The sequence below is a fragment of the Nomia melanderi genome, chromosome 1 (genome assembly GCF_051020985.1).
Source record: "Nomia melanderi isolate GNS246 chromosome 1, iyNomMela1, whole genome shotgun sequence".
Lineage (NCBI taxonomy): Eukaryota > Metazoa > Arthropoda > Insecta > Hymenoptera > Halictidae > Nomia > Nomia melanderi.
In genome coordinates, this window is record NC_134999.1 from 35,303,589 (window position 1) to 35,327,599 (window position 24,011).

The window sequence follows — 24,011 nt, forward strand, 5'->3', positions numbered from 1 at the left end:
CGTAGAGATATTCAAGAACACTTTTACTTTTCCATTGTTCACACTTTCCTTTGCTTACGCTGGTTGTCCACGAATACAAAAGCAGGACGCTAGCTAGTTTTACGAAGCCACCACAATTTATTTACACCTAAGACGTTTTGAAGCGTGATATTTCAGCGATTCGGGATCATCGTCGTAAAAGCGACATTTTGCTTTCTAGCTTTAGCGAATAGTAATAGTCACCGATATACCGATACGATAGAGGGCCGCGATTAACTATTCGAGTCGTGTAAATAAAGGCCTCCAGTGTCCGCCGAGTATTAAAATACGCTGGTATTTATTTGATTATCGTGCGTTGCCATAAAATTGTTGCAATCGTGATCAATAATTGGGGGGGAGGGGGGAGTTCTATCGGTTCTACGATAACTGTAGAAAAAACTGTTAAGGGGTATCCAAAAAGGTTTTCGGCCGTTTCACGCGCATGTCGCGTGTGCAACAGAACATGAGTATCATGTTGATGTAGAAATGCACGAGCAACAACATGAGCAACGCGTGCCATCACTTTTTCTTCGCGTCTTTCAACCCCGCGCCAGCGTTAAACTTGAAGAAAATAATGTCTCCGTCATCGACCACGTAATTCCGTCCCTGCTGCCTGTATTTTCCAGCAGCCTATCGCAGAAGGAAAGAATGAAAATGTCGGAAATACGAATAATTACGGGGCGTTCGAATAATCGTTACCTTGACCGCAGCTTCCGAGCCTTCGTTCTTGAAGTCCTCGAACTTCATTACTTCGGCCATAATGAATCCCTTCTCGAAGTCTGTGTGAATTCGGCCCGCTGCCTGCGGAGCCTTCGTGCCTTTCTGCAATGAATAACGATTATGATACGGCGAACAAAGAACCGTGAAATCCTCTCCCGGCGAATCGGAATACCGGTACTAAGGAAATTACCTGAATCGTCCATGCTTTGACTTCGTCGTGCCCCACCGTGAAGAAGTATTGCAACTGCAACGCTTTGTATCCCTGCACGATGATTTTGTCAAGCGCGCTGAAAGCGTTACGCAAAATGAAAGTACGCGCGTGCTCGGCATAACACGCGAGCTTAATACGACACTCTATACAGCGATTCTCGGTAAGCAAAAAGTGGGTGAACGTAATTCCCGGCCGCGCGGGAAGAACAAAAGTCCGGACGTTCCGCAATTTATATAACTGTAGAAAGGATGTTCGTTCTGCGATATAAAAGCCAACTAATCACGAATTCTTCGGTGCCGCGTATTAGGGGGGGGGGGGGAAAAAGTGAATTCCTCGCTGAACGAAAGGGTGCTCGGGAGAGAGAGAGGGGGACGGGGAGAGGGAGAGGAGCAGCAGCAGCAGGACCGTGGAATATGATTGTCTCGAACCGAATATCGTCTAATGACAGGGTACAGGAAGGGAAGCCATCCTGTTCCGTGGCCCCTGCCGGACTTCGAGACTTCAAGGAATACACATAAAGCTGAACGACTTAATACCGCAATTTTATCACTCGAACTCTGTCTGAGACCTACTTCGGCGCCCAAGTTCATCTGCGGTCTCGAAATAAACTCGCGGTGTCCAGGAATCCTCCGTTTGTCCCCTGTGATTACCGAGTGAGCCTATCTTATACGATCGTTTCGAGGGATCGACAGAATTCGCCGGGCCATTGTGATTTGTGGCTAGTCATTGGGCAGCGCGATTTAATATATCCCATATTAGCAACCGAGATCAAACCGTAATCTCGAAAACCGCTTTTACTTGTGGCCAATTATTCCGGCGAATTCGCGCGATCCTCTTTCGAAAAATCGTCGCGCGTGCACATCGCGTTGCTCCGCTCGCGGATGACCTACTGTCCAACTGAACCGGTCGATCCGCCGAGCTCCGCTCATTCTCCGGTTAGGTGGACGTGCCCGGGAGGGTAGGAGGGCTTTTTATGCAATTTTACAAGAATTTGAATAGCCGTTCGTAAAAATATAATGCGGCCACGGCAAAGATGCCGCAGCTTTTTATTGGTCGCCCTGCGCTCCGGACCGGACCGCGTCTAGACGCTTGGACCACCGATCCCTCCGTTATTATTACCGTTAGTAGATAACTCGGCGCATAGTTAAATGTGGGAACCGAACTTTCTTAGGGTTACGGGGCTCTCTTTTGCGTTCTACCTTTTGCGGTTGGTATTCCGTAATTAACCGCGGACACGATTCGGCAACGTCCCGGTGCTCTGCTATTTTCGAGCGCGCGACGCGTTTCACGCTCTCGCGATCCTTTCATTTGCAAGTATAACGATAGCCGGTCGCGAATTTTAAACTGGCGAATTCCAGCGTTTCGGGACAACGCGAAACTTACCGGGACCGCGTCGCTCTGAATAATAGGCTGTTCCACGTACCTAGTGGCTTTCTGTTCCTCCAAATACTTGGCGCGCTCCGCATCGTCCATGTCCAGAAGTTTGTTCTCGAACACGCCGCTGAAAGGGATTAAGATCGCGCCGGGATCGTTTTTGTCGACCCACTCCTTTATCTTGATTAACCTGGCCGCATCGAAATAATTACGATTAGATTCGGAATTACGAAAAAGATGTTTGGTGCAAGTACGTACCATTTATTCTTCTTGCGGATGTAATCCTTCTCGGAGAGATTGACTAAATAAATAACCGGTTTCGACGTGAGGAATAAATATTTGTTGAGCACTTCGATCTGCAAAAGAGGAGTAAGCTTTCAATCGATTCTAGGTATCTCGAATGTAGGCGATTCGTGCAGTTAACGTACGTCGGTGGCACTCCAATCGGCAAACCTGATGTGCTTCTTCTCGTCCACCATAACGCTTTTCACTTTCAGCAGCGTGTCCTGCGGGGATGGATATTTTTAAGGTTCACCTCGAAACCCGTATACCTTTGTTATCCCGCTTAGTGCAAACCGGGATGACATTACGTGCTCTGTCGAACACTTTTGCCATGGAAATTCGCTTTAATCTCGATCGACGTTCCGTTTAGTATTTAACCGGCCGCGCGCGCGGGCGCGGGCGGCCGAGTGGAATGATTCCGTGATCGAGCCGTGATTAGAGGATCGTGGATTCGCGAATCGGCGATCCATTAGTTAGGCCGAAAAGGCGAAGAGTCGGCTCGGAGTTCTCGAAAAGTTTTAGCAAATTGCGAAGTCTGGAACGAGGGAGGATCGGAAATTGCCGTAGGTCGATCCACGGAAAGAGGGTAATTCGATTGATTCGTTCTAGGAAGCAGCGTGTACCTCTCTTAATTCCCTAGGCGCTTTCGCTCGGGCTTCTCCCGGCGTACTTGCGTTCACGTGCGACTATAGCTTCTTTCGCGCTCCGATGTTTCCGTTGTACTTTCTCGCAATCGACGGCACCGATAATTGAGCCTCGATTACACGTACGCGTATTTGTACTGCGAATTGCGATAGAGGGTAGATTGGAGACACGTGTATGCGCGCGCACGGCAGATTATCATCGCGCTCTCGTATCGCGATGTTGCGCTCGGACGTAAACACGCGTTTCAACCGATGGAACGAAGCGAAGAGGGACCGTGGAAATACTGTATCAAACGTCCAGCGAAAGCGAAGAGAGTTACTCACGTATTCGGGCTTCAATTTCTTGTCGTTTCCTCGGACCACCAGTTTCTCCAGCTTCTCGAGGTGGCCGTTCAAGAACTCGATATCCTTCAATCGCAGTTCTTCGCTGATGATCTCGAGATCGCGGACGGGATTCACGTCTCCTTCCACGTGAGTGACATCGTCGTCGTCGAACGCTCCTGCGCGGAAAAGTTAGTGGTTTGCACGGTCGTCGAGGGAACAGGTGAACGTACACGCGTATTTCCGAGCGATACTTACGACACAGATGAAATATTCCATCGCAAGCGTTGATGTGAGAGAGGAAACTGTTTCCCAAACCCTGTCCCTCGGCGGCACCCTTGACGAGGCCAGCGATGTCCACCACGTTTAAGAAGGCCGGGACTTTGCTGGAAGCACGCGTGACAATTGTTTCGATGGAAAGAAGATGGCGGCCGGGGATTGGGACTCGATTCGCAGCATTGTACACGCGTCCGTGGATCGGAAGGAGGGTGTCGCGGTGACAACGAGCTGTATTTAAATGCTAATGCGAGTAGCCTCATTAAACAATTAGCCTTTGAAGAGAGGCGTCGGTGAAATGAACGAGAAGGGGAATTCCGCGTTAGAGCGGCTTTCATTAGGGCTCGTTGAATCATCCGACACGTGCCGGTAGTTGGACCGTGCGATGTCGCTGGCAAGAGCGTCCCAGCGAAGAGACGCTCTTTGATCTACGCTCGTTTCGCATTTTAATCTCTTTGAATTCGCGACTATATCGACGACACGGAGCGCGCGGGAGCACGTGTCACAAAGCAAACGCAAACTTCTGCCGTTCGTTCGTTCGTTCGTTCGTTCGATACTTATTCGATCTCTTCTTTCTTCGCGACTCACGATTTCCCTCTTCTTTTATCAGTCGCCGTTCGTTGACGCGTTGCGGCGATTCGCGTTTCAATTTGCAACCCTCTCCGTGACTGTGCCGCTTTGTACATTCAATTTCATCCTGTCAACCAGCCAGCGTGATGACGCGCGGCACGGTAAACAGGGCTTTCGCCGATGGTGGTTACCCGCGCCGATGTACACCGCAGCACGTACAGAGGTTTCCACGTGTTTCGACGAAACGACCATTATCGCAGCTGACCCCAGCTTCGAACACGCGTGCCGGATTTTAATTAACTGCTGCGAATAAATGTTCCTCTCTTTCACTGTTCTCCCTTGAAAAACATCGAATCGCGAGGATAAAAATCCGGACGGAACTCGTTCTGCGCTGCGAAGCAAACGCGGAGAACGACAATGTAAAGTCTGCCGACGTTCAACATGGACTCCGTGTCGCGTAGACGAATTTAGCCGAATCTGCATTGCAGATCACGTACCGTTTCCTCCCGGCCCTGTCCCTTGCTCCGCGAAAATAAAACCGAAGAAGTATGGAAATGTCAATAGTTATTCCAACCGGTTTCCCATCGCGGGGGTGCATCGACGAGTAGACGCGCCGACGTTTTCATTCGATAACACGGTAGCAATCTAACGACAAAGTATTCGTCCCGGCGATCAAACAACGTTAACTCACCTGGCTGGTTTGAAGTACTCGCACAGGTAATCGAACCTTGTGTCGGGTACAGGTACGCGACGTGCTGGAACACAAGTGACATCGTGTTAGACTAACCCAAAGCAATATTCTTCCTTTCAAAAGTATGTTTATTACATTAAGAACAAAACACCGGTGCAATTGCTGTACAATGAATCACACGGACAAGTGCGGCACGACGAAAACTTCGATTTCAATCGTCGGATTCGTCGCTGGGCTCAACCAGAGTCTGCGTCGGCGATGTACGACGGAAAGTAATGGCGTTCGGCGTTCGTGGAAATAAATGCGCCAACATGGACACCTGCTTGCTTATGCTATACCGAGACCGCATGCTCTTAACGCGAATACTTTTCTCCGGATACACGGGTACCGTGACAAAAGGGTTCAGCTTCTTTTTCATGGTGCGTGTCGCCGTCTTAATCATCTTATACCGAGCGCACATTCTCCTGCAAACTGTCTCGTAAATGCCTGACTCCTTCAGCGCGCACGAGACGTTGCGAGTCTTCAGGTACACGCCGATGTACACCGCAGCGGACGCGGAAGGCGATAAACCTGGCAGCTTCGGTCGAATCGCGCTGACCTGGTTCACAGCTTCGACCAGCGCTTTCGCGACAGTTTGCTCTAAGAAACCGAGATTCGGTAAATCTTTAACGCTGACCGGCGCCAGGCTGCGTGAAAATTTAATGTCCACGCTCGCGTATTTATCAGGGTGCGCTAGGAATTTGTCGCGACAGTCCTCCGTGCAGAACAAATACGCTCGATCCCTGTAGAGAACACCTGTGTCCGGTCTGCCAGGTACAAGTTTGCGGTTCGGCATGTTATCAGCGTAACTGACTAAGCAGTGACCGTCCACTCGTAAACGACTCGCCCAATAGAAGTGTTCCACGTCGATCGTCTCCGTCAGAACCCGAGGACGATGCTCCGGTAGGCAGACCGTGTTCACGGGCGGAAGGTACGTTTGCGGATCCAGAAGGAAATCGTTAAGGTGTCGCGAGCAGATCCAATAGAAGTGTCCCCGAAACTGGAACGTTCCCTCTTGATCCGGCGCGACTCCCGAACTTCTCATAGCTCCGTCGCGAAGCAGACAGCCGGGGCAGTACGACTCGAACTTGCTCTGTCGGCTCTTGAACTCGTACGGCGAGACGTTCATAAACTTCAAACTGTGACATTTATCGTAATCGCTTTCCCGAAAGTACGATCTGATGCGCGCGTATCTAAGACACACTTCCCGATCCGCGCGCGTCCACGCGTGCCAGGTGCTTCTCGCAGCGTCGATTTCGATTACGTTTTGAGTGTACTTCCTCAACCACTCGCGGAAGCTTCCTTGATCAGCCTCCCAACTCGCGTAACGATGTTCCAGGAATTCGCCGGAGAAACTCGGAGGTTTCCTCGCGCGGTCGGCTTCCCGCGACAAACAGCTCGAGCAGAACGCAAGATCCGCGTTCAAATTCAGTATTACGGCAGGTTGGACACCTAATAGCGTTAGCTTTTCGAATTCCTTGCGGTCCGAGGGGAAACCGTCGAACACGAAACCCTGGGCAATCGAACGGGGATCGATCGAGTACATCTCGACGGCGCGGAGCACGGATTCCTCGGGGACCGCGCGACCCTCCCGCAGATGGGATTCGGCGAGCTGCGCTGATTTCGACCACGGAAAATATTTCAGGAGGTGTCGCAGAGCTGCGCCTCGAGTTACCACCTTCAAGCCGTACTTTTGCGCGAACCGACGCGCGAGGCTAGTTTTTCCACACTTCGGTGGTCCGATAATGGAAAGTCGGAACGGAATAACGGGCGCGCAGGAATCCTGTTCCAGATACTTGAACGGGTTCTTTAAAAACGCGGAACGAGCGTCCTCCCCGCCCAAGAAATAAACAAACTGCCGATGTATCACCGGAGAGATTTCTTGTCGAGCTTCCAGCGGCAGGAACATCTGCAGGGGAATCTGATTTCGGTACAGTTGCACGGGACACCATCGCCCGAAGGAGCTCAGAAGATAATAGCCACAGTCGAGAAGCGTCTCCGCTGTTTCCAGGTCAATCGCGTACGGTCGTTCCAGAATGGAAATGTCCCGACTGGTGTACGGAGTGAGAACGACCATCGCTCGCAGGAGAACGTCCTCGAAGCTTTCTTCGGCGTTTAATCGCACGTACGGTATAGATTCGTGTTCCAGCGCTTTTCGCGTCGCGTCTATCATCCGCGTCTCGTTCGCGTACGTTTCCTCGAATTCGCTCTGGATTCGAGACTCCGCCGCCTCGTAGTCTTCCCAGTCGGTGAACAGCACGGGTTCAGGATTCTCCCTGCGCCAAACCTCGACGAGTTCCTGCCTTTTGCGCGATATTATCTCCGAATCGATGTTGTACTTGATATAGCTGTCGTCGTCGTCGTCGGTGTCGTCGTCGTGGTCGATATTGCTAACCACGTTCGTCAGCCTACTCGCATCTCCGTAATCGTCGAACGAATGCCAAGACGACGCTTCGCCTCCTTGCGTACTCAGGTGATAAATCGCCTCGTTCAGCTTCGTCTTAACCCACAGGCTCTCGGTTTTCCTATATCGTTCCATCTTCTCCAGGTAACGCGACTGCTCGATACGTTTCTTCCCGGCCAGCGTTTCGCGCCACGATTTCATAAGTTCTGGAAATATTCGACGGCGCGCCGTCTCCTTGTCGCATCGAAGTTCTATTATTATTTCGGGCACTGCATAATGCTTAAGCGCTGCGTTTACGTCCTCCGGGCAGCTCGGGAATTGCTCCATCGCGACGCCGTACAGATTGTACAATCCCTCGAAAGGTTTTAATAAGCACTCCCGGAGCATTTTCTTGGGAAGAACGCCACCCGTTTGCCAATAACGGCGAATAAAAGTTTCCACCGTCGCGGTATCGCTGTTGTATCTCTCGTCGTCTAAATCTGCCGGCAAATCTACTTCCCCGGGAACATTATGAGACGATATTAAACTACTTTTATGTAGAAACGACGGCATTCCGCGGTCCCGCATGTATATTTCGAAACTCTTGAAATAATCGACGCGCGCGATACCGTACTCTCGCGATATCGCGTTCGCCAAGGCAGTTTTTCCGCTGCCTAGTGGGCCAATGATAGCGACGCGAAGGGGCGGAATCGCGGATAATGGTTTATGAAACGGGAGAGACAGCTTCCGAGGACCACGTATGAATTCTTGAAGAGCCGCGTCGCTGGAAAGTCGATAGATCTTATCCATGAACAGCGCACTGAAGTCTTCCTTACCTTTCCAGAAGACGTTGTACTTCATTAATGCCACGGGACAATACCGATCGGTATCTCCAAGGCGAGGATTATCTTCTTTATCGTCGAACGCTGCGGTATGCCCTTCACCTCCCAATTCTTCCTCTTCGTCTACATTCTCGGTATTTTCAGACATGGCCATGTATTCCGCGAGATCTCTCTCCCTTTCCTTTTCATCGTCGCTCATGATCTTAGCTTTATCCGCGTAGCGATCTTTAATGTTCTCCACAACGAAAGTGGGGACATTTCTAATTTTACTGAGATCGCAAATTACTAGGTTCCTACAAGAGTTGACTATCGTCTCCCTAAGTTCTTCCCAATCCAGTTGAAATTGTTGAATGTGCCTCAGATACTCTATTAAACCTTCGGTCCCTTCTTCGTCTTCGTCACTTAAGAATTCCACGTTTTCTTCAAAATCTTTCCGAACATTGCGATTTCTTTGCCATTTGGACAACAGATATTCATACGGATCTTCGTCGTATAATACAATTACATCCTCGAAAACAATTTTCGAGTCTTCCGTAATGATCTTCCAACTATCGATGTCGAGGTACATACCATCCACGATGTAACCTCCGTCTCTCCATATCCCAACGCTTACTTCTTCCTTTGGTATACCTAATATTTGATTTACAACGAAATCAGCTTTGTTACGTAGATGGAGATCAATGTCTGAATCAAAGAAGCTATCGGAATCGCTATTCCCCGGATCGATCACGACACCTCCAAACGTTTCTGCCAGTACTTTACATAAACTCGATTTTCCGGACCGTCTCGGACCGAGTACCGCCATCTTGCATGTAGGTCGCGGCGAGAAAGGAACCAAGAAAGCCCTTGGGTTCTCTAGAAACGAATCGATCGCTTCGGCCGACGACAGGAAGAAGATTTTGTTCATAAATCTGACCGCGAATTCCGACGAACCTTCTGTGGATCTTCCTTTAGCCAATTCTACCGGGCAAATGTAATTCCAAGTCGACAAAGTCCAGGGAAACATAGGCGAAACAGTTTCTCTGTTCGTTAAATATTGAAATGCTTCCTCGTTCGACATATCGACGAACTCGTCGATAGACGTGGGTACCGCGGGGGATTCACCGCCGAGTTTCAACTCCGCGGAGTCCAAAAATCTCTTTGGGAGAATAACTCTGGGAATCGGCAGGGTGCGTAATCGCGAGATCACTGTTTGAAACATTTGCGATACCGCGCCGCGACCGTCCACGCGGATCACGTTTTCCGGTTTGTGCAGCAAGATCCATTTATCGATAGCGGGCATCGCGAAGCGTTTGTATAATTCGCATTGACTCCGAACGTTCGATTTTCGGTCGGAAATACGCTTCAGTAAGTATTTCGTTCGGTGCTCGAAAATCGGCTGCTCGTTCGTCATTTCCTGATAGAGTTCCAACGAAACGTTCACGTCGTTCTCCGTTCTATTATTACCGAACGACATTTGAAAATCTTTGTTCATCGCTGTTAGACTCGTGTCCACTGTTCGACCCGTTCTCGTATCCATGCGAAAATGTCGGCGTTTTCTCACGAAGTCCTCATCCGGGCAGACAGCGTAAATAATTACAGACGGTTTTATAGGCCACGCTGCGAACATTTCATCTATCTGATTACAAATAAATCGTTCGTATTCGAATCTCGTGGTGCAGGTTTTATTACTGAATTCTTTACCGGCGCAAAGTGGCATTCCACGGATGCAACTCGCAGGAGCACCGCGACTTTCATTGAAATCTGGAATCGTGCTGCATACCCCGCGAAACGACGGTCCGAAGAGCTTCATAAAATTCTCGGTGAGGTCCCGATCGCCGGCCCGCTCGGACGAGTAATTCGAAGGGGAAGGATATTCGAGCATCTTGTTCGGAATCATCGGCAAACCTTCCACCACGTAACCTCTGTGAAGCACGTCCGTTTTGTTGAGCCTGTCCTCTATTAAACTGTTAATGATATCGACACCGAGGCATTCGCCGGTCTTCAAAACATCCGACAGCAGTTTACCTCTTTCGGATCCTTGCTCGGTTTCCTGTTTTACAAGGTGCAACGGGGAAACGAGAACGCACTTCCAAGAGTCAGCGATCATGGCTGCCAGTCTCGAGGTATTTAGATCAGGTTTCCCGAAAATAACGAAACAAGTTGGCACCGTTCGGAGGTACTTGCTTCTGGCTTCCGTCTCGCAGTAAGGATCGCGCGTCGTGTAAGGATGCTTCGGAGATTCGAAATGGGGCTCGACGTTTCCGTATTCCCTGCACACGCGTTTCTCCGTAAATCTGGTGAGCGGGTTCGCGTCCTCGTGGAAGGCGTAGTACGAATTAGCTTTTGGGTACACGCATCGGTGAGGTTCCGGCCACGGGAGAGCGTGGTCGTCACGGGGATGTCCTTTGATGTACCGGAAGAAACTCTTCTTCACGATGCAAGACGCGTTCGCGTGAAACTTATCTTTCCCGCGTGCGTCGGGTCTCTCGCGGGGGAAGGATTTGTCGCACATCGCCGAGCGTATCACAGAATTCGACGAATTGAACCGCAGCGGAAAGAGCTTCGTTTCGAGGTTCGCCGCAGCGCTTTGGCACGCGGTTCCAAACAAATGACGCGTCGCAACGAATTAACAGTGAATTGAGATACTTATTTTCATTGGGATCGATGGTGCAGAACGGGAAATTCTCGGCTGCGGCCTGACTTTTCGTGAGGACATTGAAGAAAGTCGATTTCCCTACATTCGGAATGCCTACGATACCAACTTTCAAGTTGGTACCCACGCGGCCGATAAGCGGTCTCCTTTCGGGCTCCTCGATTTTTTTCGGCGCCATTCTAAGGAGACAGAGAAAATACGTTTTTTAAGATGCGTCGTGGCGCCGCGACATGGAATGTACCGATAACGGTCCGACTCGCTTTCACTGGTGCACGATATTCGGCGGAGGTGTATCGATCCTCCTTTGTCTTCGGCTTACAGACTAACATGCTGCGTGCAAAATCGAACGCGACACGAATTTCGTTGCGAACATGGAAGGGGTAAAGGGAAGAGGAGAAGTGGGAGATATCAGTTTGCGTGGATAGAAATGAAAATGATCCAACATGAAATGACCACGCCCTCGGTTCCTCCAACCCTCGGAATCTCGAGGAGAGTCGAGCATGGATCGCGTATACATGCACTGCCCCCGGCTTCGGGATGGTTTGAACGGAATCAAGCCGACTCGACTCGACTCGACTCGTCTCGTCTCGTCTTGTCTCGTCTCGTCTCGTCTCGAGTCGGCCTCTCGAACGTCGAGTCGCTTTCGAGCGCTCGGGGTGACTAATTATATTAATGCGGACGGCACATCAAGCGATTGCTGTATTTACCGCGAGATTACCCTCTTTCTTCCTCCCCGTTCTCGAATGTACAACGGCCCGCGCCATATCAAAAGACGAAGCAGGTACGAGAACGCCTGCGGGAGGCGCAGAAGGCGACGAAAGCGCGGAAAAGGCGAACTCGTGGCAGAAAGAGAGACGGAAACAGAGGCAGAGGAGAAGAAGTAGAGGAAGTAGAAGTAGAAGAAGAAGAACAAGAAGAAGAAGAAGCAAGAGAAGAAGAAGAAGAAGAAGAAGAAGAAGATGAAGTAGACGAGGCGGATTCATCGAGGAAGATGCGAGGGAGGAGAAACACGCCGGGCAAGGGGACCGACGATTACTGGGCACCAAAGCCGCGAATCACCGGCATCATGCCGGGAATCTGCAACCGCGCCTCAGGCCGCCAATCCGCCACCGACTTCGCGGTTCCTCTTCTTCCCCTGCCTTCTCTTTCGGCTCGTCCACCCTCTGCCTCCCCTTTCCTCCTTTTCCCTTTTTCCCTTCACCCTCTCTCGGCCCGGCCGAAAACTATCAAGCCTTCAAAACGGTTCAACGTAAAACCGCGGCGCTTCTCGTTGTTCTTCATCAAGGTCCCCGTGAAATTTGCAAATTACGATAATGGAAGAGAAGCGAAGACCGATCCGCGACGCTACTCGAGGGTCGTGTTGGGTTTGGCGCCACGGCAACACCCTCGGGTCCCCCTGAACCGCTTCGCTACGCCGATCGATCGGCACAATTTTCTTCTTATTTGGTGTGGTTAATAATAATAATCCGACGAGTCTTCGAATCGAAACGGATTTATAGATTTCAAAGGAACCGCGCGTTCTTAGTACCGGATTCCATCGGTCGGAGGAGCTTCAAACGATTGCTGCACGTTGCACGGTGCTGCCTCGCAACACTCGGTCTGGAAACCATGCGAGATCCACAATAAACCTTAACCTTACTTTGCCGAGGCAAATAAGCTGCGAATAGGGCTGTTGAATGTTAACAATTAAGGATCCCACGGCTATCGATAACAGCGAGACGCGATCGAACCGTTGGCCGAGGATTCCATGCCACGTGTACTTTTCTTTTCAGCCCGAACTGCCTACTACCATTTCCCCCGTGCATGCGCCTTACCTCGTTTCTGCGAGTCAGTTCTGTCTGCGAGAACGGTTTCGACGTGCTCGTTCACCGTGAGAACCTACCGGCGATTCAATTTTAAGTAAATACCTCGCACGCCGCTGCTACTCTCACGAATTATATATCACTGCACAGCGCGTGGCACGGAAAGGAACACAGCACCGCGGTGACGTCACGCGTTCAACCGGCCTCCGGTTTAGAAACAGGCAACTGCATTATCCTCGGAGAGAGCATTTTGCGGGGCGGCGATAAAAAAGCGAGAAACAAGTTACGGTTTCAGCGGCAATCCGAACGAAGGAGCGCGAAAAATCGATAGAGGGTTCGCTGTTCCCGCTAAGCCGGTTTTTCTTTTAATTGTCCGAGCCGACAGGTCGGTGCTCGTGACTCTGTAATCTCCGTGAAATGAGCCCCTAGTTGATGCCAATGATTGTATCTTCTCTAAGCGATCGTTCGCGGACAAATCCATTGTAATTCCGGGAATGGCTTTATAAAATGAAACGCTGCCTTTAATTTCTGGTCGAAAAAGAGGTCGTCAGAGCGGGCTGATTGCAACGCTTTCGCGGAAACCGTAAACACGCACATTCTCGCCAAACAAATTCGAAACCCTTGCAGAAGAAGCGTGCCGGCGGACAGAGAGTCGGACCGTTGCGACCGGGAAAACTGTAATTTGCGACAAACGATTCGACGCGGTGCCCGCGGCGCGCAACAATGATATTTCCCGTCTAGAGGAAACTCTGTTCCCTTTCGAGATCGGTGAAATCGAACTGGCCGGTGTGCGCATGCGATGGGAACGCGCGTCGTGGATCACCGGAGGGCCATAATTCGAAGGATAATATTAAAATTGCTGTAGAATGAAATAAAAAAGAAAAAAGGAAGAAAAAATGATCGGTCGGCGGTGTGTGCGTGCGGTGCGTTCCCTGATGTTCGGACCGGTGGCGCCGTGAGATCGGAGCAGGGAAGGGTGCGCCGATTCGTTGACGACTTCGGATCTAAAAGAGAAATTTGAATCCTCCTTTTGCAACGGACTCCCCTCCGTGCGAACGAGTCTGCAACATTCTGACAATTCGGGGAACGGTTCCCGGCAACGCGTATCGCGTTAACTGCGGTTCCGTTCGGTCAATAGATTTCTAACGTGAAGTCGTCCTTGTGGCGTGTGATTATTTCAATTATTTTATTACGAACCGTATCAATCTCGGCCCATATAATGCATATAATCAGCCGGCTATTATTCCACGAGCGCACGGCCGGCGGAAAGGACGTTCCTTCTGCCTCTGCCCGTTCCTCCCCGTGGCTCCCTCGCCGGTCCATAGTTCGTAGCATCCTCCCGGCTCGGTCGTTTTCGTGATATTGTAATTTGGAGACCGCAAACCCGCTGACGTCACTGGTGCACTGGAGCATCTTGCTAGCGCGGCGCGCACGGTCAGCTCTTCCCCTCGGGTTTTTTTTATCGGCCGACAATTTCGATGGAAAGCATATTAACGAGCGACGAATTATAGGTATTTCGGCAGATTAGATATATGTTGAATTGAGGGATTACGTTACTAATTCCGGCGAAACGGCCGCGCGCCGGCGAGCCGCGGCGATCATCGCCCGGAAGATTTATTTGAGCATGGGCGCGCGCTTCGATCGCGTTCCGAGTAACGGCGTCGTTAACTTTGTATCGATTCGTAGATCGTTACGCGATCGTTTGTCAGGAGAGACGCGAACGTGAACGCGAAACGCGAAACGCGAAACGCGGGGATGGTCGTTACCTCTGAGAAGAGGCGCGCATTCGTTCGTTAAAGAAAGAGTGGAATATCGGCCTCCCACGTTCGCCGGATAACGAGCGAGAGAGAGCCGGCAGTCCTCGCGAAGAAACCAGGACCAACAAAGAAGTCGCATTAAGTCTTTGTTCAAATAATACACACCTACCGGACCCTCTCGTTTACTTAGCGGCGATTGCACACCGTAACATTTCGCCAGTCGTTCCGCGGCCGTGCTTTCGAATCCATCGAGTGGCTTTACTGCTAGAAAAAATAGAAGATGATGGATCGTAAATGGAGCACCGAATAACAGGGTTCAGGGAATAAGAGCGGAGTTTCCATCGGCGGATAATAAATGTAGAAACGATTGTTTAATGAGAAACTTGCGGGACTCGCCTTTACGAGGGAATAACATCGAAACTATCGAGTGTGGGCCAATTAGCCGGCGCAATAAAATTTTTGTTCATGTCTCTAGCTAGGATGCGCGCACTGCAATCACCGTAAAAGATGACTTAATCGGCATCGGCGCTAATTGATATCCCCACTTGCAACTCGTTTCGAATTAGAAACGCACCGCGGCGGAATGCTAATTAACATTTCATCCGATATTTCCCTTCTTGGTGCTCTTTGTTCCAATGAATTTAAAAGCGAGGGAAAGCAGCGGAGAAAATTTTACGATCGATATCGGCCTAGCCTCGGAGCGTATAAACCAGATGGAAACCGTCCGCGAATTCCATAACTTGCCATCGAGTTACGACCGTAGGTAATTCCCACCGGTTCATCGAGTCCGGATGAATATAGAATCGAGGAAAGAGCAGAAGGAACTGTTAGAACGTAACGATGTTGTAATAACTTCCCGACAAGTCCGATATACCTCCAGGGAACGGTCCATTGGCTGCATTACAGGATCATAAAACGCGATGCTGTTTCTTCGTTGCATCCGCTGCTTTGTGCTTTTACGAGGCAAATGAAGAATCATAGGATCGCCGGTCTCTCTTCTCTCGGCCGTTGGTGCGTCGTTTAGACGCATTATACCTCGCCACCGCTTCCTTTCGACTTTTGCATATCCATACGCGGACGAACGCCGAGCATGCGGAGCATGCGGAGCTCGGCTAAATTATCCCGGGAAATCTCGAGGCGGACAGGACCGTGCGCCCGCAGGATCGTTCTCGTACGGTCGGAAGTTCTCTTCGGCTGGTTTCGAAGAAAGAGGAAACGCGGCACGGTGAGTCCAGAGGAGATCCCTCGCGGATGGGTTCGCGAACGAGCCTCGAGTTCGAAAGAAAGTCTCGAAATTACATGCATCCAGGATGAACCAGATTGTAACACCGTGTCGAGATAGGCTATAGGGACGTCTCTAATAACTAATTGCGTAGGGACGTAAAGAAGCCTTGATAATTCCTGGAGCATGTAGCCGAGCAATTAAGGTGTAACGTTTCGGAGTTCTGGTCGTAAACAACGCGGGCAAAGTAGCGGAACCGCCGCGGCTCGGTTCCGCCCGTCAATTGTTACCAATTGTTGCCAATCAGAGTAATACGTGTCATTATGGCAAGAAGGTTAGCAGCAATGTGCTCCGCTCGGCCGTATATACCGATCTGATTACACCGCGCCACACACTATATTAATTTGCTGATAATTGTGCGGTACCCGTTCGCCACGTGCACCGCTTCAAATTAATATATATTTTATCATTTCGTCGGTGGCTTTTTATTAACGTCTCGCGCCTCCGGGTATCTGCTCCTATACGCGGCCGCGTCGTTTATCGCCGCGAGTTCGAACGACATTAGGCGAGCACATATAATATTAATTGCACCAATCAAAATTACGATCGATGGCCGGAGCGATTCCCAACATTTTTTAATTATATTTTCGCTTCGTTACGGCCGATATACCCCGAGCCCCGTGCACCTAGGATTCCCCGCGAGCCTAGGCGTCGATTAAAATTAATTATTGAGACACAAAGAGAGCATTCGCTTTTTAACACTCTACTAATTGTCGCTTTTCAGGCGATTTGATTGAAATTAACACACCGCGTCTAATGGTGTAATGCGGCCAAATTTATAATCCAGAAATCCGGTGTTCCAGTCCGGAGGCCTGCTCATCGCCTTTCCAACCGCATTTACGACCATTCGAATGACGTAATCGTTACGGAACGCTCTTTACGGATAATCCATCGTTTTTCTCTGCTGCAACACGGTTTGCTCGGCCCGACTACTATCCATCTCGCAATTAACGCGCTCGTACAGTTCTTATACGCTTACACGACTCGATCGTTCGCATCCGACACGTTTTCCACGCGGAAAATTCGAACTCTCTTCTGAATTCAGATCTCCCACGGATCAATTTGATTCAAGTATACGTTGCATATCTGAACCGAACCGGTGAACAGCAGCGGATGAAAAACGACTCGAAAGTCGCGACGTATCGTGCTCCTTGCAAACCCATAAAAAGAAGACGACGAACGAGTAGAAGAAGAAGAAGAAGCAGGAGGAGGAGAAGAAGAAGCATAAGAAGGAGAAGAAGAAGAAGAAGAAGAAGAAGAAGAAGAAGAAGAAGAAGAAGAAGAAGACGAAAACCAATGCGTTCGTGCATCGCGTGGCAGAAACTGAACCAACCAGTGGCCACGCCTCCTTAGACAGCCGCCAGCCAACAATTAAGATTTGATCGGCAAAAATGGTCGAGGCAAAATGGCGCTGGCCACTGAATACGTAATGCCCATGAACGAGGCTGGCCGACCTGCTGGCGGAACCGCCGCAACACGTGCTTCCTCGCATCCGGACTGCAGTCAGCCTCGCAGTTATGATTAGAGGGTAACTCTGCAGCTTACATCGACTCTTGTGCTCGGATACAATCTTCTACTCGAAGGAAACATTGTTGCAAAAGTTCTACAGCTAAGTTTCGCGTTCGCCAAAACGGTGACCGTTTTCACCAGCCTTATCGCGTCTCGATTCGGAAATCGTTGTACACCGATGTCGTTCGTTTCAACGATATCATTAAAGAAACTCGGAACGATCGAAGTAAACTGAAAAGGATCTAAGTACGTGTAGACTTTGATCGGCTCCGAGCGCCTTATTCGCAGGCAACCATTCGAACGTCGCTGCACGGGGGTCGCCGCAAGAAACTTTGCAGAGGGAAATACTTTCGTTCGCGGTTAGAGAATTACGAGGAGCGTCGAGTGGGAAATGTCGGAGCATTCGTCGTTGAATATTCACGAGCCAAACGACTTGATAGACATATCGAAAGAGAAATTGTAAGATCTCTAGTTAATGCGACAGGACGGCGAACGTTGGAAGTAGTTACATTGTTACGGTCGAATCGTAAATCATATCGACAGTTGACTAGATCGTCTTCATGGTTCACGCACGTTGCGTCGCGCTGGTGTGCGTCCCATAGTTCGTATAATTCGATAGCCGCGTGTGCGCACTTTCGTAGATGTATACCTGTCGATCGAGGAAATGGAATCAGACGCGTTCCCTCCTTATACACCGGCGAGTTACGCGAGTCTATCGTTTCGCCGGCATTCCTTTTTCCCTTCGAACGGAGGAAGAGTCTCTGGGCTGGATTAAAATTGCAGGAGGAACGATTTCGCGAACTCACGATATCGGCGAAAATGCAGCCGAGGCTCTAATCATGGCGGATACACGCCGCGGTAGCTGCTACCACGTTTTACCCCTTAACTCAAGACTCTCATTACACTAATGTCCCACCAATCACGGACCCTCCGCCGTCCGCACCCCCTTCCAAACCCTACACTTTTTCTCGATCACTCCAATCAGAATCATGCAAACGGATGCAAAAATCGAATAACGCCGAAGCGGTCGGGACACGCAGCCGGTCGACAATCGGCGGACTTATATAGGGTGCTTCCGGTTTTTAGAGATACGATTCGGGGGCGAACACAGAGGGAACGTCGGGGAAGTTTCGCGTCGGCTCGTGGCAGGGGGGAGGTGAGGGAGGGATTCGACGGACCGTGTCCTTGCTCGTAACACGTTATACTTTCGTGGAAACGCTGAAACACGAAGCCAATGGTTCGATCCGTTAATGAGCCTGTTACGTATTAATTTCAAGATTTTACGATTTGAGACAGCCGAAATGAAGGTGCGTCCCGCGTAGAACGCGGTCTTTTGCGGCGTTCAAACGTTGCAACGGCCCATCGGAGTCTTTAACAGGGTACTTCGTGAAATAGCCGAAGAAATGCTCTTTAGCATACCGGCAGGGCCAACCGTTAAGGCGGTCGTTAAGTTTATGGGGGAGCGCGAGATGCGAGAGGTTGGCAATTAGATGCCTTCTGTGAACACTGTGATCTTCGCCACGCGAAACAGAACGTCCGTGTGCGGAGAGCTCGCCGAGTCTCTTTAGAAGGTGCACTCTTGCGCGGCCAGACGAGCAAATTGAAATACAAAAATCGCTTTGCTCGTGTTTCTTAACCACCGCGTTCGCCCGATCTCGCGTCACCTTTCCTCCGTTCGCGCGGTATCCGCGCCTGATCGAAATAGGAGAGTTCGCGAGAAACCTCTATAAAATTTGCCGGTTTCTCCTCGGTTCGACGGCCTGCTCGCGGAAATTACTCCCTTGCGGACTGGCATCGGTGTATCGGAACGAATTTTCGACCTCGGGGGTAACCCGATCGACGCGAGTGATCGCGGTCACGCCCGTTTGCAACTTAGTAGCGGTTTACGGAAAATTACTTTCCCGCCGCGATGAAGACATGAATTTTTCATCGGTCCGTTCGTCACGCGTTTATTTTTCTCCTCGTTTCGTCGATCCGAGTAATTTCGAAGATGGCCGATCCCGCTGGTACACGGTGGATTTCAGGGAGACCGTCAACCGACCGGTTGTCAGTACCGCGAATAATTGGTCGCGTAGTTTCAGCGATCTTCCGCAACGATTACAAGGAAAGCAAAAGGAAAAAGGGAAAAAGGAGGAACGACGAAGAGAGAGAAAGAGAGAGTGAGAGAGCGAGAGAGGGGGGAAAGACGAAAAGGTGGAAGAAGGTAAGAAGGTAAAGGCGGTTTCTATCCGCGCGGTGAAAATGGCGCTGGAAGAGACGACCGAAGGCAATACGGCGACTATGGAAGGCCCGAGAGCAGCCAACCACTTATCATTAGCCGCATCTTCCACCGAGCAGTCAGGGTAATTGTTTCCTCCGGTTTATAGTTTTATTCCGACTCACCGGCGCGATGATATCTCTCCTCGTTTTATATTCCTCGAGGCTACATCAAACCAGCATGGCCGTCCACTTTTCTGCCTTTCTTTCCGCCGATCTTGCTCGTTCTATTTTACCCGTTCGTTTCTTGTCTTCGCCGCCGCGTATCCCCGCGGTCGTCCATCTCCATTTTCTCGGCGCAACACGCGTTTCCCGCGTGTTTTCTTGCGGCGAATTGGAACGCCTCCGACTGTCCGTTTAACAGTGCCGATGGGGGGCACGGTCCTAGGAGCAAGGGAGGGATGCGCCGGGAAGGTGAAACGAAGGAAAAAGCGAATCTCTTTAATGGCGCGCCATCTTCGCGAAAGGGGTTGTGGCTCGGGTTTGATGGTAGCATTAGCCTCGCCTAGTCGCGCGATATGGAAATATCCGAGCCGCGTATAATAACATGGCATCGAGCGGTTCTTTTGGTAAACGGCGACGAAGAACTGGACGCAAAGTATTTTCGTGGAAACCGAGCGACCGGGTGGTGGCTGCTCGGTATACTCGTTTTGCTTGGAAATTAAGAGTCTCGCGTACGAGGGCGGCGCTGGGAACAGGGCCTATCGTTTAAGTCGGATCTCCATGCGAGATTACTGCCCCCGGGGGTGGCAGCGACGGCATCGGTGGAGGTGGTAGTGCCGCTGCCGATGTTGGTAGTTGTGGCAGTTTACTCGAAAAGGCGGACCCTTAGGCCTCCCCACCCATTCAGAATCCGCCAGATTCTGTGGATAGAACGGATTCGCGTCGTCGCCCGAAAAAATAAGGACCAACCCTGATCGACGATCACCACGGGAACGCATATTTACCGAAATCTCCTCGGAACTCATTCCTCGAGCTCCGAAAACTTCCTTCGCTCTATCCGTCGTCGGGTTCCTCGGAACTATTCGTCATCGGGATTCATCGCCGCTGTACTGTTTCCTCTTTAGCAAACCACGCGGTTGGATCTCGATGGCCCTGCGAGAGTACACGCGTCGACACGAGCGCGTCGCTCTACGAAAAGCGTGTTACCCCTCGCTGCATATTTGGGGGTGTGTCGGGGGCGTGAAAGTTGCAGCTGCACCCGTGAACTGCACGCGTCGGTCGTCGAATGCGTTTATACACGCGCGCAGTGGACTGGCGACCGTACAAAAATGCCCATTGATCCGTTGTTCCATGTTAGCTTTCCTACGGATTCGCGGATACGACAACGGAAAATTAATTTTCATATGTCGCTACGTGGTGTCTTCTGCTCGTATTCGTTCCGTGATCGATGCGTCGCTGCCGGTGACAAGAACACGTGCGTACACGAGTTCCGCGATAATATTAAGACTCGTGCAATCAGCCATGACGGACCGACACCCGTCGGGGCTCCCGTTAAATAATAAACGCCACCGTTCGACGGTGCTTCGAGCACCTAAAGGAGAATAACGAACGCTAGCCACCCCATTAGGCGAAGAATCGCCTATTAGCGCGACGCGGAGGGTGGAGCGGGTTCCTCGGGGATCGGTGAAAGGGTCTCGAGTGACAGGAAGACTCGAAAGCTTGCTCTCGGTTTTCAGGAGACTTCCGGATCCTTTGAGGTAGCCCGGCCGTCTTTGAACTTGACGCTCGATTCGGGGAACGAGTTTCAGAATTCAGGAAACACACCGTGGACTTTCGGTGCTCGTTCGATTCCAGGCTTCCGGCGGGGTCTGCTCTCGAATTCGGACGCCACGGGCTGTATCGGATAATCGGTCTCCTACCAGGAGGACTCTAATACGCGAATCATGGTAATGACTAGAATCATCGGCGGGATACAATGGTATTCGATCGAATCGCGAAATAAGCACGTTGCTTTCGGAGCGGGTGCGATCGTAACTCTCGACGTCAATCGAGAAGATGGCAGATGGTGTGTCCCGAGGAAGCCACGTGTAGAGCTAATAGTCGTAGAAAGCGATTCGTTCTTGCAACATGGCCGATCCCGGAGGGGTGGACACACGGGAGCCGTACAATCGGGAAACAGTTAAAAATTACCGTGAAATCTTTACGACCCAGGACAATTCGGGCACCGCTGTAAAGTGATATATACTTCCCGCGGGATAAAAATTGAACACGCCCACGAAGACCGCTCTCGGCGGACGTCTTCTTACAATTTCATTATATCCGTTCGGCGGCGTTGTGCGTGGATCGGCGGCAAGACGGAACCTTGCGCTGCGAGCCTGTTACGACTCTTTTGTAAAAGGTAGCCGAGGAAATCCGGCACAATAACGGAAAGACCGGTCGCTCGTCACGGAAATGTAGCGTCACAATGGTGGCCGCGATTGAATGCGACTGTTACCATTACCGGTCTAAACGGCGATCTCCTCCAGACGTCGATTGAAACGGACCGAAAAAGGTTTTCCGGCGGGAACGATCACGGGACTCGGCAACGACGATAGAAAAACGATCTTCGGAGCGGGATTCGCGGATATTTTCTGGAAGACTGCGCCGCGGCTCCCAATTAATTTCGCGGGACTTACAATTCCGCCGACAAACACACGTAAACGAGCATCCTCTCTGAATAATGAAACCGTCATTTCGCGTCAGTCATTATTTCCGTGGGCTGCGACGCAGTCGTATAATTAACCGCGCAGGAAGGATGTATAATGCACGAATAGATCTCTGTCGCTCGTTTACCGGAACATGGTCTATCATAGTCTTATTATGTAGAGACCCGCCCACGATCACGGACACGCGTATTCGCGTATTTCGCGTAATATTCCCCCTGATATCGCGACTAGGCTCCGTTCCACGCTCCCGCATCGGGCGCCGTGATTTCGCGGTGCGTGCAGAATCCCATAAAATCGTTAGGTATCCTCGGTACACGCGTGCAAAGAGTACGTTAATGCGCGACTCGTTAGGTTTCTTGCGAGCCGGCAATTATTAACGCGTACCCCGGCCCTCGGCTGTCGTCCAGTTTTTCCGTGGACGCGATTTTACGCGTAGTCCTGCTAACCTTTCAGTCGCGGCCGCGTATCCTGCTTCATTTGCGTCTTTAATCGCTCGCGACCGGAGTAATTACCATTATTTCCCAAAGAAAAATAAAATCCGACGGCCCGTAATGAGGATTTTGTATCGGGGCCCTGCGGTAGACGCGCGAGCCCCGGTTATATCTGCATCATCCTCCGGATGAAGAACGTCCGACCGACGCGGTGCGGCGTGGCGCGACGCGGCGCGAAGAAGGGATTCGACCGCGCGGAAGGAAAAAACTTGGCCGTTTTCTTGCCGCATCATCTTGTAAAATGTGCTTAAATCTCGCCGCGGACGGTCTATCGCGTGCTGTCATTAAAATCAGCGGTTCCTCTCCTCCCGCGAGCATAATTATAGGCGAGCTCTTCGAAACGGCAAACAAACGGGGCGTTGTAAATTTCCATTGAACGTCGCGAGAGGAAAGCAGCCGCACCTATCTCCTCGATTAAAATCTCCTTTGCGCGTTGAAATCGTGCCATCGGGACACGGATAATCGTCGGTTCAGCGGACGGAGCTCGTGAAGCGGACTCGTCGCCGAGTCTGACCGAGGATGTCTCAATTGATCGTTGAAAACGGTCGTGCGATCATTTGGAACGATATCTAGCGGAGGTACCGAGAGCGCCGGGATAACGAATAAATTTCGCGTCCGGAGGCGGGAGGTACTCCGTGGATCGGTGAACGAGCATGCATGGCATCGATTGCAATCTTTCGGCGATTCGCAGCCGGCTCGGCGATAGCTCATTACAGGAGGGGTATAATGCGCATTAGCCGGCAGGGAGGTTCATCCGTATTACCCTTGCCTCCCCGGCGCGGGTTCGTAACGAAGGTCGGGGCATTCGGGGTCGGTAATGACGAGGCCAAGATCGTAAATTACGCCGGAGAGTGGAACGGAGATTCAACGGGAAAGAGCGCGAGCTCCGACTGTCGATGAAAGGGAAGTTAGAACCGTGGCTGGCACCGGCGAATCGCGCGCGCGCGCGCTCGCGCGGTTCCAGCCAGCTTCGGGCTGCCGGGTATTATACCGCTGGGAACGCAGTTTGTCTTATCGTCCGTCATCTAGCAATGGCGAGAGGAGCATTGCTTTACGACTAATGGACTTGCACCGGTAAATCACCGAGCACAATACGCGCCAGCCTGCGCACAATTTACGAGGGTCCAACCGCATCGATCCTCCCGTCCTATAAAAGATCGGCCCGGTCAAGTTAAAAGTGGATTCCGCCGCGTTTACAAGTTCCACGGTGCACACACGCTTCTGCTTGGAACTCGGTGACTCGCCGCGGCGCCTCCATCG

The 24,011-nt window shown here is 51.0% G+C and overlaps 2 protein-coding genes across 2 annotated transcripts; both read right to left on the reverse strand.

Moving 5' to 3' along the window:
* Positions 1-2: 2 nt before the first annotated feature.
* Positions 3-13,018, reverse strand: LOC116426890 (obg-like ATPase 1). The gene is made up of 11 exons (XM_031976521.2): positions 12,821-13,018; positions 11,004-11,185; positions 5,108-5,168; positions 3,829-3,956; positions 3,574-3,749; positions 2,752-2,829; positions 2,582-2,679; positions 2,373-2,513; positions 929-1,025; positions 718-840; positions 3-648 (listed from the first exon to the last, which is right to left on the reverse strand). Exons 2-11 carry the CDS (start codon positions 11,182-11,184, stop codon positions 538-540), a joined length of 1,194 nt encoding a protein of 397 aa, XP_031832381.1. The 5' UTR covers position 11,185; positions 12,821-13,018; the 3' UTR covers positions 3-537.
* LOC143175125 (adenylate kinase 9-like) lies at positions 5,178-10,997 on the reverse strand. Its single transcript, XM_076372511.1, has one exon. The coding sequence runs from the start codon at positions 10,863-10,865 to the stop codon at positions 5,319-5,321; it is 5,547 nt and encodes a 1,848-aa protein (XP_076228626.1). The 5' UTR covers positions 10,866-10,997; the 3' UTR covers positions 5,178-5,318.
* Positions 13,019-24,011: the final 10,993 nt, after the last annotated feature.

What these genes read in the sequence shown, in the direction of transcription:
- LOC143175125 (XM_076372511.1), bottom strand. Translation starts at nt 10,865, where the DNA reads ATGTGCGACAAATCCTTCCCCCGCGAGAGACCCGACGCACGCGGGAAA.
- LOC116426890 (XM_031976521.2), bottom strand. Translation starts at nt 11,184, where the DNA reads ATGGCGCCGAAAAAAATCGAGGAGCCCGAAAGGAGACCGCTTATCGGC. An exon ending in ATCCGCAAGAAGAATAAATG is followed by an intron (nt 2,514 to 2,581) that starts GTACGTACTTGC and finishes CGATGCGGCCAG; the next exon opens with GTTAATCAAGATAAAGGAGT. An exon ending in GAGGAACAGAAAGCCACTAG is followed by an intron (nt 1,026 to 2,372) that starts GTACGTGGAACA and finishes TAACGCTTTCAG; the next exon opens with CGCGCTTGACAAAATCATCG.